General features: G+C 48.4%; 1 protein-coding gene across 2 annotated transcripts in view; it reads left to right on the plus strand.

Annotated features, from left to right (window-relative positions):
* The window catches only part of NUAK1 (NUAK family kinase 1), a 73,655-nt gene that overhangs the window by 37,388 nt on the left and 20,130 nt on the right, over positions 1 to 16,137 (plus strand). For both annotated transcript variants that reach the window (XM_047786486.1, XM_047786487.1), the window contains one exon: positions 13,873 to 14,024. In XM_047786486.1, coding sequence (XP_047642442.1) covers positions 13,873 to 14,024 — 152 coding nt within the window. The remainder of the gene's footprint in view (positions 1 to 13,872; positions 14,025 to 16,137) is intronic.

Consider the following 16,137-nt stretch of genomic DNA (forward strand, 5'->3'; position numbering starts at 1 on the left):
CTTCCTGGCCTCCACAGAGGTTACTGTCTAAGAAATGTGAGAGCATTGGGTATTTTAGAAATGATTTCTGCCTGCATCTCAGGAAGAAGCTTGGGGCCCCAATCTGGTAAACTCACCGGTCAAGTGTTTTCTAAGCGACAGCTCATGGAAATAGAAGTTACTGGTATCTTATTCACAATACCTGCAGGCTCCAGACATCTGCAACTTCACCGAATTGATGCTACTGTTCACCACATCTCAAAAATAATTTCTTTCGAATGTTTCCTTCTTGAACCAGACCCGGGGTTACTCTCCTATTGACCCAGAGGTGAAGGTGACTGACCCTCAAATTTGTCAACTTGGCGTAAACACAAACCGTAGCTGGCTTCTAATGCTAAGTAAACAAAGAAGGAGAGACACACCTCTTGCAGCCTGTGAGGCTGAGGGTAACCTAATTGAGAGAGAAAAGGAAGAAAGCAATCTCTGGCACCATCTTGAGATGGACCCCTGTTTCCAGTCAAAGGAATTCCAGTCTCCCAGCGGGGAAGTAATTGACAATGTGCAAAGAACAGCTGAAAAGGAAGTGCCCGCTGGAGCTTTCAACTTGGTTGCCTAGGATGGAAGAGATAAAAAACGATTTTTGCCTGGGGTTCTGATTGCAGGACCCAAGTTCAAACATCAAAGGCACATTGTCTCACCCCCATTTCCCCTTTGAAAGTCTAGGAGACTCAATCTGCAAAACTGAGAACAAGCATCTCACAGCACAGGGCTTCAGGGAAGTCGCACCCCATCTGGTACTGGTCGGGCGCATAAAAGCAGAAAGGTGGGGGGCGGGGGATTGGGCCAGGCCTTCATTTTATCCCCTTGGTTTTTTTTTTTTTTTTTTTTGGTTCCTGGAAATCTCTCTTCTTGGCCTTGCAAGATTACATCTCATTCTTGGCCCTTTGCATTGTGATGTGCCAGAACTGGCCAGCGTTTCGTCATGTCCCTTGTCTTAGATAAGGGTGAACCTGGCTTTCTGGGACAAAGTAAGGGAGGCTATTTGGCGCTTGTCAGCTATGATTGCTCACCTTTGGGATTTCTCAAACTTCACAAACAAAATAGCAAAGCAAATAAGCAAGTGTGTTTTGATCATCACCGGAGCCTCATTACCTGGCTCCATGAGCCTTAAACCTGCTGCCCGTTAGAAGATGTAAAAGAAGCTATATTCCGAAAAATTCTTGGAGTTTGCATTGTGGCGCAACAGAAACGATTCCGACTAGGAACCATGTGGTTTCAGGTTCAACCCCTGGCCTTGATAAGTGGGTCAAGGATCCGGCGTTGCTGTGAGCCGTGGTGTAGGTCGCAGAAGCAGCTCGGATCTGGCATTGTGGTGGCTGTGGTGTAGCTGGTGGCTACAGCTCCAATTCGACTCCTAGCCTGGGAACCTCCATGTGCTGCAGGTGAGGCCCCAAAGAAAGACAAAAAAAATTAAAAAATAAAAAATTCTCCAAATGCCTACCGTTAAGACATTGCCAGTTAAAAGATCCTCCTGGAGTTCCCGTCATGGCTCAGTAGGTTATGAGCCCAGATAGTATCCATGAGGATGTAGGTTTGATCCCTAGCCTTGCTCAGTGGATTAAGAATCCGGCGTTGCTATGAGCTGTGGTGTAGGTCTCCGACATGGCTTGGATCTGGCTTTGCTGTGGCTGTGGCGTAGGCTGGCAGCTGTTGCTCTAGTTCAACCGCTAGCCTGGAAACTTCTGTATGCCACGGGTGCAGCCCTAAAAAGCAAAAAAAAAAAAAGCTCCTCCCGTCTTCCTAGAAGTATACATTACAATATGCTTCTTAAAGCTGCCTATGCCTCCTGACTGTCCAGTAGATCTTTCTGAAAGGGGATATAGTTTTTGCCTCTTAGTGAAAAAATCACTGCTTTTAAGAATCCAGGCTCTTAGAGTTCTCATTGTGGCGTAGTGGTAAAGAACCCAACTAGTATCCATGAGGACTTGGGTTGATCCCTGGCCTCGCTCAGTGGGTTCAGGATCCAGTGTTGCCTTGAGCTGTGGTGTAGGTTGAAGACTCCGCTCAGATCCCGAGTTGCTTCGGCGGTGGTGTAGGCTGGCAGCTGCAGCTCCGATTCAACCCCTAGCCTGGGAACCTCCATATGCCACAAATGTGGCCCTAAAAGCAAAAAAAAAAAAAAAAAAAAATCCGGACTCAGATGAAGGCGTTCCTACCTTCTCCTCCCTCGCAGCTTATGGCCAGAAGTCCTGGAGTCAGGAACTGTTGCAGCCTCTGGAAAAGAACCCCTTAAGGATGGCAGGACCCTGATAAACTGACTAATAATGCATTTGGGCACTGTTCTCAGAGGGCGATCCAGGACCAGCAGCAGCAGCATCTCCTAGGCCCCACCCCAGACCCACTGAATCAGAAACCCTGCCTGTGGGCCGGGTGTTCTGTGTAATAACCAGCCTTCCACGTGACTCTGATGCACTCTTAAATTTACAAACCACTGTATTAGAAAAACCCTTGCTCAGTAGGTTAGAAGCCAAAGTCCAGTATTGATGCGAGCATCAATGACTTGGAAATACCTACAGTGGAAGCAGTTAACATATCTCTTCTCTGGCTCAAGTGTTGTAATCCAGATTTTCAGGCAGCAAGCAGATCCTGTGTTAGGCCCTTTTGAAGGCAGGGGGAGGCTGAGCTGATCTCACAGCGTCTGTGGGTCACTAATACTACCCACTGTTCTCATTCATTTGCTTACCGAGTCATTCATCATTCAGTCATTCATTCATTTGACAAAAATGTATTGAGCACCTGTGTTCCAGGTACTGTTCTAGTAGGATGAGTATGTGTTTATGGTCCAAATGGGCCTAGATGTGAATGAGTCAGCTTGCTTGCCAGTTGCTGTTACGTGATCTTGCGGTAGTGACTTAATCTCTCTGGGGCTCAGTTCCCTTAGCTATAAAATGGGGTCACCAGCGAGCTACTTAATAGATAAGATTGTGAGGATTAAATAAGATAACAAATAAAATTGCAAAGCATGGTCCCCGGTACATGCTTAATAAGCTATACTGATCATTGTTTTATGTTTTTCTCTGCTTTTTAGGGCCACACCCATGGCATATAGAAGTTCCCAGGCTAGAGATTGAATCGGAGCTGCAGCTGCCGGCCTATGCCACAGCCACAGTGGGATCTAAGCTTCGTCTGTGACCTATACCACAGCGCGAGGCAACACCAGAGCCCCAACTCACTGAGCGGGACCAGGGATCGGACCCACAACCTCATGGATACTAGTAGGATTCGTTTCTGCTGCACCACAACGGAAACTCCCCTGTTGGTTGTTCTTGATGTGATGTTTGGGATCTGAGAGGTCCTTTCTGGCTGGAGTAGAACCTTCTATCAGGAGGTGGTAAAGAGAAGGTTGGGGTCAGATTGTCCATTGCAGTGATTCTAAACTCTGGATGCATGTTAGAATTTCACTGGGCGTTTGTAAGAAGAAATACTGATGCCTGGGCCGCCCCACTAGGGATTTCAATTTCATTGGCCAGGCTGAGAAAGATGGACTTCATCCTCCAAGCCAGAGGAAACGAGCCCCGCTCTAGACCCTTGCCTTGATCCCATCATTTGTCATCGGTGAATTCCAGAGAAGAACGTGTGTCTGGCAGCCGTCACCCAAGAGCCGAGGACGATACCTTTGGGCTTGGGTTTCCTTCCTCAGCCATTTGGTTGCTGCCCTCATCAGGGGCTCAGAGCCCCATGAAACAGTTTGTTGAACTTGGCAACGTGGTGTATTATGCGTGTGTTTACTCTTCTGAACCCATGGTGAATTGCTGAGCATTGTAACACACTCCCTCTGCTGCCAGATTTGCAAGTTCCTCATGCAGTCTCCTCAGACTGCATCCAAACGAAGGACCCACCGCTGTTAATCCCACAGGTCCAGAGGGTTTTCTTCACTCAGAATCGTACGAATGGCCCCCTGGGCTGTGAATCCGTCCAGTCACGTTTCTAATGAGTTTCCTATGAAGTTAGCCATTTGACCTTCCAGTGTATTATTTTCATTGTTTTTATTTGATTACACCCAAGTCGTTTTTCTAGAGGCTGGAGATTAGAAATAAAACAACCCAACGCGAACACTACTCCCTGGCTGTCCTGCCTCGCCCTCTTGGGTTTCCTGGAATTCAGTATTTTCTAGTGCCTCAAAAAAATACCACTTGCACTTAAAGCTAATTTTTGAAGGGGGGAAGAAAAAGGACACTTTATTGCTATGGAACCTGTGGTCTTTTGAAATAAGCTGGGATGGCTCTGTTCATTTGCCCGGGCAGTCAGCAGCTGCACTTAGGAAGGCCGGTGGCGAGTAGAAGGCGAGTCTCTGCAGTGGCCATACCCTGCAGGGGCCTTTGGGTATTGGCAGGGGGATTGGACTAGATGAACTGTAGTTTCTAACTTGCAGAGTCTGGGATTTTTTTTTGGGGGGGGGGTGCTGATTTTGTGCTCCATGCCCTCCAGTGATTTCTGACGGTGGGTCCATCTGGTAGGTGTGGCTCCAAGGTTGACACCTGTGCTTTAGAACACTGCTGGGAACTGAGGGGTGGACTCCAGTTCGGAGAGCCAGGCTCGTCTCCACCTCTGGCTTTGCTGAGACCTTTGATGTGTTTGAGTGTTAGTTCACCCTCTCCTCCCTTCTCCCACCTCTCAAAGGCACATGTGCCATCTCAAGTATGGATTCTGCCAACACATATCCACAATGATCCTGGATTTGATCCAGGCATGTCTTCATTTGTTCTTTCTTAAACTAAGACTTGCCGCCTAATGTAACAGCTAACCCTTACATGTCTGCTGCCTGCTTGCTGGGTCCTGGGGTAGTTCTTGCAGGGAGGCTGGAAGCTTTGTTTTAACAGATGCAGAAACCAAGGCAACAAAAAGGTTAAGTAACTTGCCAAGGTCCCTCAACTGCGTAAATGGCAGAACCTGGATTTGAACCTGTCTCTGGGAGTCAAGCTCTTAAGCTCTGCCCTCCGTTGCCTAATGAAGCAGACGAGAATTTAAGGTTGACGGAGTACTTCTGAGCCACACATGGCGGCTCGAGCAGTGGCTAGAACCGGAGGTGTGATAACCACACGTTTGGTTTTTCTACCCTAAGTGATGAGGGTGGGATGAAGTGGGATAGCAGACCCCCCTGGATTTTCAAGAGAGGGAGTTGACCCCATTCACTGTCCAAAATGGGGAGCATGCTTTTTTCTAGAAGTTCACTGTGCAGGAGGATGGAGTCCATTGGTTGGCCCAACACGGTGCCCTGTTTCCTTTTCCCACACAAATCCCCTGTCCTGGCCACGTCCCTGGCCCTCCTAGTGTTTGACCTTGCCCCCCCCCCTCCATCCAATAGCACTAATGAAAAGTTCTTTTTTTTTTTTTTTGGTCTTTTTGCCATTTCTTGGGCTGCTCCTGCAGCATATGGAGGTTCCCAGGCTAGGGGTCAAATGGGAGCTATAGCCACTGGCCTACGCCTGAGCCACAGCAACATGGGATTCGAGCTGAGTCTGCAACCTACACCACAGCTCACGGCAACGCCAGATCCTTAACCCACTGAGCAAGGCCAGGGATCGAACCCGCAACCTCATGGTTCCTAGTCAGATTCGTTAACCACTGAGCCACGACAGGAACTCCTAATGAATGGTTCTTGTCCAGCCTCTTGCATCTCCTTCCTCAGGTAGCTTAGAAACTTTCTTTCATTTCTTCTGCCTTCTGTGGAGTCCACTGCCATGTTCTCCTTGGGCACGCCAGCCCACATCCAGAAAGAGTTTTGGTTTAAGAAAAGACAATGAGTAAACTAAAAGAGCCTTTCATTGTCCCAAGCAGGAAACGGAGTCAACTGTGGCCAACTCGATGATAGGAGAGCTGCCAGTGTAGCTTAATTTTCTTGTGGGATTAGAGGACCATCTTAGGAAGCTGTGAGCCCATAAGGTGTTTGAAATTGAGTTCTGGGGAGGGAACTCTTGCAGAATGAACCTGGTGTGGATTACCTGACCTAATGAGGTTGCAGACAATCCATTTCTGAAATGAAGAAGAAGGCTGCTTTTCTGGGAGGATCCCACCGAACTTTAATAAAAGAGCACCCCTGAGGAGCGGAATGGCACTTCTTCCTGCTTGAGGTTTTAGGAAAGTAATGAAAATGCTGCCATGCGAGGAGGGCACCCCGCAGAAGGGATGGCAGCACGCCGAACTCATTTAGGAGATGGAGTTGGGAGAGGACAAAGGCATGAGGAGAATTCTGACGGGTCCACTCTAGGGCCTTGGCCTTTATGCTTAAAACCAACAAAGGAGACGTCCTCTCTCCTGCTTCCGTGTTTCCTAACCTGCTTCTCTTGGAGCTTCCTGTTACTCGATTCCCACCCTCTCCCCTTCCCGAGCCCATGTCTTCGCTGAATGGCCTCGTCAAGGCTGGCGAAGGGTTGAAATCCCCAGATCGCCTCACTCCCCAGGCCAGAGCACTGTTTTTAATCACAGGCCTTCTCTCAAGTCAAACAAGTTGTGTTATTAGCCCCGAGGGCAGCAGGAGGGGCTGGGTAGGGGGTGGGTAATTAGCGTGGCTGTGAAAGCCAGACCATCCGAAGGCAGCAGCACCGGACTGTCAAAGTGAACATCTGATGAAACTCAGAATTAAGTGGGAGACGTCGCTGTTCCCATAGCAACCAATTCCCACTCTCCCTTGAAATGGAAAAGAAAAAGAAAACACGACAAATAATTCAAGTTGGTGTCTGGGAAGAAGGCCCTTCTGTGGAGCAGCAGAAGAAAAGAGAGAGTCTGGATATTTTAGGCTATGCCGAGGGCAGTGGTAACACTGGCTTGTGCAACCAGAACCCAAGGCATTTTGGGGGGTTCGGTTCTGCACCTCTTTTCTCTAGAATCTCCCCAGGCCCACTCAGGTCTCAGACCTCAGCTCTTTCTCTCTGATCACCTGGGTACTTCCAGTCTGTATCACACAGGTTAGCAGTGTATTTGTTTTTGTAAGGACGGGTTATAATCAACTAGATAGCAGCTCCCAGAGGTCAAAGACAGTGTCTCGGGCTATGTTTCTGTCTCCTTTATCACATGGCAAGTTGCTCAGCTCATTGCTTCAGAGAGGCTGATAAACAAGCGTTTTCAGAAAAGGTAGTGATGTGGGTTCTCTGATGGAGAAGGATCTTCTTCATCGAGTTTTATGCAAGGAGGGTAAAGGGATGTTGGGGAAGGTGGTGCAGAGTCGTGGCAAGAACATAATCTTTAGAGTCACTCACATTTGGGACCAAATCTGTACTGGTCCTCTGCCCAGAGGTGCCTACAGAGGAGCATGAAAAGATGCACCCAAGGAGTTCCCATTGCGGCTCAGCAGTAACAAACCTGACTAGTATCCATGAGGACGTGGGTTCTATCTCTGGCCTTGCATAGTGGCTTAAGGATCTGGTGTTGCTGTGACTTGTGGGGTAGGTCGCAGATGCAGTTCGGATCTGCTGTGGCTGTGGCATAGGCTGGCAGCTGCAGCTCTGATTCGACCCCTCACCTGGGAACTTCCATAAGCTATGGGTGCAGCCCTAAACAGACAAAAACAAAAAAACAAAACAAAACAAGACATGCACAAGAATGTTCATAGGGACATGATTCGTAATGAGCCTCACCTGGAAACCACCCAGTGTCGCTCACCAGTAGTGGATCAGTAACCACTGGTACATGGTTCTGTAACGTGATACAGTCGCACAATGAAGTACCCTACAGCAACGCGGGTGGACAGTCTTTGACAGCTCGGAACTGCATGGATTACTCTTACAAATGTAATGTTGAAAAAGTGAAGCCAGACACAAAAGAATAGAATATACTGTGTGCTGCAGGATTCCATTTGTAGAATCAAAATCAGTACTGAATCTGTGATACGGGCATATGTACATGTCCCTGGGGAGATGGGTAGTGACCAAAGAGGACAGGAGAGGGTGCTTTCCTACCACTGGCCACATTGTTTCTTTCTTTCTTTTGTCTTTTTAGGGCCCCACCTGTGATATTTGAAAGTTCCCCGGCTAGGGGTCAAATCAGAGCTACAGCTGCCAGCCGACACCATAGCCACAGCCACACCAAATCCGAGCTGCATCTGCGACCTACACCACAGCTCACAGCAACGCTGGATCCTTAACCCACTGAGCAAGGCCAGGGATCGAACCCGAGTCTCATGGATACTAGTTGGGTTCATTAACTGCTGAGCCATGATGGGAACTCCTGGCCACATTGTTTCTTGATCTGAGCGCTGGCCGCCTATTCACAAAGGAGGGATAATGTTAATACCTGTCTCAGGATTGTTAGGATTGGACGTGGCCGTCCGTGGCATGCAGCAGCTGTGTAAATGTTAACCGCTGTGTCTAGGATTCAGCTGTCTAGGGAAGAAGGGGTCACTGTCTGGGGGTGCGAGCCCTGCCCTATTTCATGGGTCCAGGATCCTGGATGCCACCCTGTCCCTTGTTCCATCCATTCTTGTTCTTGGCATTGCTTGGTCACCTGTCTGACCACCCCCCACTTCCGCCCCCAGCTCCTTGTGGGACTTGAAGGCCTCTGCGTCTCATTCCTAGTCTCCTTCTTTCTCTTGCCTTAGTTTTCAGCACCTGCCAACTCTGGTAGTTCTGCTTTATGCTGTCTTTTCTGCCATCCTGCTATCTACATAGTGGGTGCTTTATAAAGCTTCGTTGCTCTAGTGACAACCTGGGTGTGCACCGCGTGGACCTGGCCCCCGAGCCGTGGGCTGACTCAGGCTGAGCTAAGTTGCTGTTCAGGGTTTAATTTTCCTGGTAGGCCTGGCATGTCAAGGGCCATAGTTTTCCTTACCATTCTGGAGCCACCGGGCTTCTGGGTAAAACTGTCTGGCCAAGAGACACAGGCTTTCATTCTTCAGAAAGGAAACCCTTCCCAACTGGTGGAAAATAAGCTTTTGCTTAGTGACTAATAACATAAACACAGACAAGATTTCTGGGCTTATAAATAACCAGTTGTAAAAGTGCCCAAGGGAGGCAGCCCTTTCTGCCAGAAGAATGGCCAAGAGTGTTCCTATCACCTCACTGATGGTGACCTTAATGCAGGCAAGGAGCCGTGGCTGCGGAAGCTGATCATTCTTTAGGACGAATTCCCAAGGCCTTGCTCGTATACATTATAAATCCAGGGCCATTCTGGAAAAATAATAGTTGATCTAAGGTTCTTCCTGCTCAAAAAATCCTGGTTCTGCGGCAGCTGCGGCATGTTTTAAACGGCGATGCCGGTGGGGAGAGGAAACTAAGAGGCCGATGAAGTAATTATGAGAACAGGAGTTCCCGTCGTGGCTCAGCGGTAAAGAACCTGACTAGTAGCCATGAGGACCTGGGTTGGATCCCTCGCCTCACTCAGTGGGCTAAGGATCCTGCGTTGCCATGAGCTGTGGTGTAGGTCACAGATGCGACTCGGATCCTGCGTGGCTGTGGCTGTGGCATGGGCCGGCAGCTACAGCTCCAGTTGGACCCCTAGCCTGGGAACCTCCAGCTGCAGCAGCTGCAGCTCCAGTTCAACCCCTAACCTGGGAACTTCCATATGCCATGTGTGCAGCCCTAAAAAGATGAAAAAGAAAAAATTTTGAGAATGGCTCCCATTGATTGAGCAGTGGCAGGAGCACCGTGCTGGGGGTGCTGGACCCGTGAGCTCACTGAAGCCCCATAACACTGTGAGGAGGTTATTAGCTTCATTTGACTGATGAAGAGACTGAGGGTCAGAGGGGTTGCTGTATATGGTTAACAGTACAGGGGCTAAGGGCGTGGAGTGTGCAGTCTGACTCAGGTCCAGGCCTTGTACTTGCTCTGTGGCCGTAGCAGTTACGCACCTCTCTGTATCCAGATTTTCTCATCTGTGGAACAGATGTGCTATTGGCACAGTGCCTGCACATAGTAGGTCTTCAATAAATGCTGCTATTATTAGGAAAGACTCAAGAAACTTCAAGTATAATACCAAATGGTCTCCTCGATGAATCATGGACACTCCAAGTCTAGAAATGTTGTTTATATTTAGTTAATCTAGGGTTGCAATTAAGGCCTTGCCATGGGACTCCAGCTGCTTCCTGCTGGGGGCCTGGGGGTGGAGTCCCAGAGCCAGGCCTGGCCACGTTGGCTGTTCTCTTGCCCGGCTGCCCACAGGGAGGGTAGCACCACTCATCCTGTGGTTCCCAGACCACCTCCTGGTTAGTTCAGTAGGGAAACAGAAATGGTCAAATCACTCTGCAAAACTCAGGAGTTAAAGAAAACGGGTTCTCATAGTTCCCATCGTGGCTCAGCGGAAACGAATCTCACTAGTATCCATGAGGATGCAGGTTCGATCCCTGGCCTCGCTCAGTGGTTTAAGGATCTGGCGTTGCTGTGGCTGTGGCGTAGGCTGGCAGCTACAGCTCTGATTCGACACCTAGCCTGGGAACTTCTATATTCCACAGGTGCAGTCCTAAAAAGACAAAAAAACAAACAAACAAAAAACCCCTGTGGTTCAAAACAGAATCTTGGTTCTCCAAGAGTGATCAAATATTAGCATTTTTCAGAATCTTGGTTCTCCAAGAGTGATCAAATATTAGCATTTTCCAGATATTTTACTTGTCTCACTGTGGAACCCTCTTTACTTCCAGAACGTCTCTCAGAACTAGGGCACCAGGAAACCTGCATTCGGAACAACTGGTCCCTAGCCCCTCCAAATGCAGTCAGCAGAGGACCAAGCATGAAAGAGGGAGATGATTGGGAAAGGGGTGGCCGGGGATGGGAGACAGGTGGACAGGATCGGGGTCTGTTTTTAGAGGTAGGACCGGCAGGACTTAGCGATGGAAGCTGTTTAGTAAACTCTTTGGCACATTGAACTGTGTTGAACTGAACCGTGTTTCTATCTCCTTGAGCCAGGAAAGGGACAAGTCTGCTCACTGAAACAGTCCTTTCGTCTGCATGAAGCCAGTGACCCACACCTTCTGATGGTCACTGAGGGGACCAGTGGCTTTGGCCTCCTTTAAGGGCACATCCGACTCTTTGGGGGTGTGAGGCTCTTTGTTTATTTCCCTCTCAAAGTACTTTTCTGTCCTGCCATCCCCCTCACCCTGCAACCATTTTTAAAATTAGAAAACCCGCTGCCCTCTCCAGGGCCTATCACTCTTTCATTTTTAGAGCCTGAGCCATGCATCCTGAGGCAGGCTTTCCAGTTTCCAAAGTTGATTGTTAATGAAGAGTGCACAACAGGCTGAGATCCCTGGCAGGAGCCAAAGCTGCAGGGTACACCAAGGCCAGCAGACGCGGGAGCAGCCAATTTTATCTGGCTGTTCTCTCTCCTCCTCCTTCTCCCTCCGTTTTATCAGAGAGGTTTGGCTGGACTTGAAGGAGCCAGAAAGAAACTGGAGGGGCCTGAGCTGCTAGCAGCCAGGGACGAGGTGCGGGAGGACAGGGGATGCTGGCTGGGGGCACAGTCCAGTTCATTGAGGGTGTCCGTGCGTCTGGCTCAGTGCTGGGCCCTCTGGAGTCCGAGAGTATTGATACCAACAGTAATAACATTATTGAGTGTGTGCCATGAGGGCAGGCCTTGTTCTAAGCACTTAACATACCTGATGTCAATAAATCCTCCCAACAATTCTGGGAAATACTGATGTAAATACCAAAGGCACAGAGAGGGCAAGCAACTCCCCCAGAGTCACACAGCAAGTAAGAGGCAGATCCAGGCATCTACTTAGGAATGCCTGATTCTAAAATTACAGTTTTTACTTTTCCAAGTCTAGGCTCAGAGTCCAGGCAGGGGAAATAAATATGTAGTCAGCAAATATATCCATGCAGTTTCAAAGTGCTGTGAGGTAAGTATCCATTAGCGCAGTGAGAGGTGGAAGGGAAGCAAGGCGGATGCCATATTTGAGTTCATTCTTATGTTCTTTTTTTTTAAATAGTTTTTTTTTTCCTTTTTACAACCACACCTGCAGACACCATATTTGAGTTCATTCGTGTGTTCTCTTTATTTATTTATTTATTTATTTTGGTCTTTTTGCTATTTCTTGGGCCGCTCCCGCGGCATATGGAGATTCCCAGGCTAGGGGTTGAATCGGAGCTGTAGCCACCGGCCCAGGCCAGAGCCACAGCAACGCGTGCCCAGGCCAGAGCCACAGCAACGCGGGATCCGAGCCGCGTCTGCAACCTACACCACAGCTCACGGCAACGCCGCATCGTTAACCCACTGAGCAAGGGGTTAACTAGCAACCTCATGGTTCCTAGTCGGATTCGTTAACCACTGCGCCATGACAGGAACTCCTGTTCTCTTTTTTTAAAATAGTTTTTTTTTTCTTTTTGCAGCCACTCCTTTGGCATATGGAAGTTCTCGGACTAAGGGTTTCATCAGAGCTTGTGGCAACACTGGATCCTTCACCTGCTGAGCAAGGCCAGGGATGCTTTGAGTTCCCCCATTTAATAAATATTAATTGACACCTTTTGCCAATGGGCATTGAGTGCTGGGGGTACATCAGCCAATGAAAGAGATCAATCCTTGGAGTTCCCATTGTGGCTCAGCAGGTTAAGAATCTGATTAATATCCATGAGGATACAGCAGTGTGTGTGTGTGTGTGAGAGAGAGAGAAATAACAACTTGACATCAGATTCTGAACAATCTGGCACAATTGTGAACAGATCTGGCATTGGTGGGCAGAGGGTACTGATAGGGAGTGGTAGAAGCCAGTGAGATGGAGGGAGGTAGGCAGGGGTCCTACAGGGAACGGGAGGGTCTTGGGTACCCTACAAAGGTTTTTACACCATATCCCTTGGAAGTGATAGATTTCAATATGATGATTATTTTATCTTCGCTCAAAGGGCATCTTGTGTGAAACCCCCAACTGTGAAACAGATAGCATTGGAGGGGCTTTGGCTGCAGTGGAGCTGAGGACCTAGACTCTGTTCATGGTCTCCCAACCTGCCCCCTTGGGCATCTGCCTGGAGCTCCTAGGACTCAGGAGAGCAGCGTTTGAACATCAGTGTTAGAGAATATCAGCGTTGGGGAGAGAGAAGCATTTAGTGCTTTGATTATTTACAGTGATGGTCCAGAATGCATTTAAGATGCTTTGAGTTCCCCCATTTAATAAATATTAATTGACACCTTTTGCCAATGGGCATTGAGTGCTGGGGGTACATCAGCCAATGAAAGAGATCAATCCTTGGAGTTCCCATTGTGGCTCAGCAGGTTAAGAATCTGATTAATATCCATGAGGATACAGGTTCAATCCCGAGCCTCCCTCAGTGGGCTAAGGATTCAGCATTGCCATGAGCTTCAACATAGGCTGTGGGGGTGGGGTAGGCCGGCAGCGGAGGCTCTGATTTGACCCCTACCGTGGGAACTTCCATATGACGCAGGTGTGACCCTAAAAAGAAAAAAAAGAGACAGCTCAATCCTCATTACATTCTAGTGGGGGAGACCAAAGAAATACACAGAATAGATGCATCATAGGGCTCAAAAGGGTCTGGTGGCTGCATTTGGGACTTTGGGTTTTATTTTGAGTGGGAGGGAAAGTCTGGAAGCTTTTGAACAGAGGCAACAAGTTCAGCCATTCATTTCAGGGTCTGGGTAGCTGGTCCATATCAAACGGTTACTCCCCATGATCTCATCCACAGGGGAGCCGATCCGATGGGAAGGGCTTGGGAGGAAGGAACCTGGTAAAGGGAGCGGGGTCCTCAGAAGAAGGCACGTTTCCCAGTCAGGTGACAGAGGCAGCGATGATGTCACGGTCCACCTGCTTGGGAAGCTTGCTCATCCCCTCGTGGCGTTGATGGCCTGACTTGTTTGCCCCGTCCGGTGACATCTCCCTCGTCCCCTCTCACAGTCTCTGTATCATAAGTGAGCTGGTCGGGTAAACAGGCTGTCTGTGTGTTGCCATTCCCCCCGCAGTGTTCGAGAACAAAGATAAGATTGTGATCATCATGGAGTACGCCAGCAAAGGGGAGCTATACGATTACATCAGCGAGCGGCGCCGGCTCAGCGAGCGGGAGACCAGGCACTTCTTCCGGCAGATCGTCTCCGCCGTGCACTATTGTCACAAGGTATGGCCCAGCCCTGCCGCCGCGCTGGCCACAGGTTGTTAGGGAACCACGTGATTCTTTTCATATTATGAAGGTGACATCTGGAGTTCCCTGGTGGCCTATTGCTTAAGGACCTGGCATTGTCACTGCTGTGACTCGAGATCCTGCTGTGGTTTGGGTTTGATCCCTGGCCCAGATGCTGCAGACGAGGCCGAAAATAAATAAAGGTGCCATCTGTTCTCTGTATATAGAGAGAATCTGTAAACTAGAAAGAAGAAAATCATCATTCCCCAGAAGCCCAGAAGCCCCGGATGACCTGCTAGTGACGTTTTTGTTTGTATCTTTCCCAACTTCGTCCCCCTACTCCTCACGTTTATTTTTTTATGTAAACTTCTTATTTTGAATAATTTTAGATTTACAGCAAAGGTTCCAAGATAGCACAGAATTCTCAGGTACCTCTTCACTCAGTTTTACCCTCATGCTAACAACTTGCAGGACTGTAGGACATTTGTCAAAACAGAGACACCTACATTCTTACACTGCTATTAACAAAACTCCAGGTTTTATTTGGATTTTACCAGTTTTTCCACCAGTGACCACTCTCCCTTCCACAATCCCATCCAGAGTACCACAGTGCATGTATTTTTTTACATCTGTGTCTACATTGAAATCCTAAGTGAAAACGCAAAACATATTCCTCCGTTACTGAAAAATGCTCTATAATTACTGTGATGGTTGGGCATTGAGGCTGGTTCTAATTTCTGATTCTAAATAGGATTGACCTCTTCATACATGAACCTTTATTCCTCTCATTTGAATAATTTATTTAGGAGAAATTCCAGAAGTGGGATTAGCAGGCCAGAGGTTCTGACCTTGTTTATGCCCTTGTTTCTGTTCCTTGCATAGGTGACATTCACATAGGTTATGAACTGACACGGACATTTTAGTGCCATACAACTAATGGCCTGTGCTCTTTTTTTTTTTTTTTCTTGTCTTTTGTCTTTTTAGGGTCTCACCTGCAGCATATGGAGGTTCCCAGGCCAGGGGTCTAATCAGAGCTGTAGCTGCCGGCCTATGCCTCAGCCACAGCAACGCCAGATCTGAGCCGCGTCTGCGACCCACACCACAGCTCACGGCAACACCAGATCCTTAACCCGGTGAGCAAGGCCGGGGATTGAACCCACGTCCTCATGGATACTGGTTGGGTTGGTTAACCATTGAGCCATGACGGGAACTCCTATTTGACTCCTCTTTGCTGACTCAGATGACTCTTTGATAATTCAGATTATACGATGTTTTCATCGTCCGGCCTCCTCGTAAAGCACCACAGATTCTATTTCCATCATTTGAGGTGTCTGAAACTTGGATTTTGTATGAATGGGGCTTTATTAGATACATTCCGTCTTATTGTGAAAATGAGGAAGGCAATGGTGTAAACCAAACGACTCCCAGAATTCAAACTTCAAAATCGGCTACCTTGCATTCCATATCTTTCCTCCAGGAGCCCTGGTGTGTGCATTTCTGAATTCAAAACACATCCCTGAAGATTTGGGTTAGAAAGAGCAATAGAAATACATGTTTTCGTCTTTTCCTTCAGTGCCTTTGAAGATACTAGGAACTGCCACATGGAAAGGAAAATAAGCAATATAGCACGTGGTATAAACATGCAGATCGTGAACTGAAAAAATCTTGAATGAAAGACAAAGAATTCCTAGGCCGTTGGTTTGGACAGACAGCTTCAACTGCAAAGGTCCTTTACGCTGAATGGTGTTAAAAACGCCCTTCCAGCCCCCGAGGAGCTGGTCCTTTTCAATTCCTCTTCTCTTCCTTGCCCACCCTCCTCCTTCAAAGATCATTGGGTTTTAAAAAGAATTGAGCAGGGCAGTTGTTACCTCTGTGTAGACCAACGGCTTCTTGGCTAATGACGTCTTGTCACCATTCACCTGGCTGGCTTCTTGTCCCTGAGCTCAGCTGCCAGCTTTGCCAGTGTTTGCTCGACTGGAAATGTCCCCAGGTGTGGTGGCCTGCCTCGGTCTCCTTGGCCTCTCCCACCTCCACCGGTCACCCCGCCTTGAGTCCTGCCCTGCAGAGAGGGACCTCCAGAACCTTCCCTTCCAGCCGCTTAGGAAATACT

The sequence above is a fragment of the Phacochoerus africanus genome, chromosome 7 (genome assembly GCF_016906955.1).
Source record: "Phacochoerus africanus isolate WHEZ1 chromosome 7, ROS_Pafr_v1, whole genome shotgun sequence".
In the NCBI taxonomy this organism is placed as follows: Eukaryota; Metazoa; Chordata; class Mammalia; order Artiodactyla; family Suidae; genus Phacochoerus; species Phacochoerus africanus.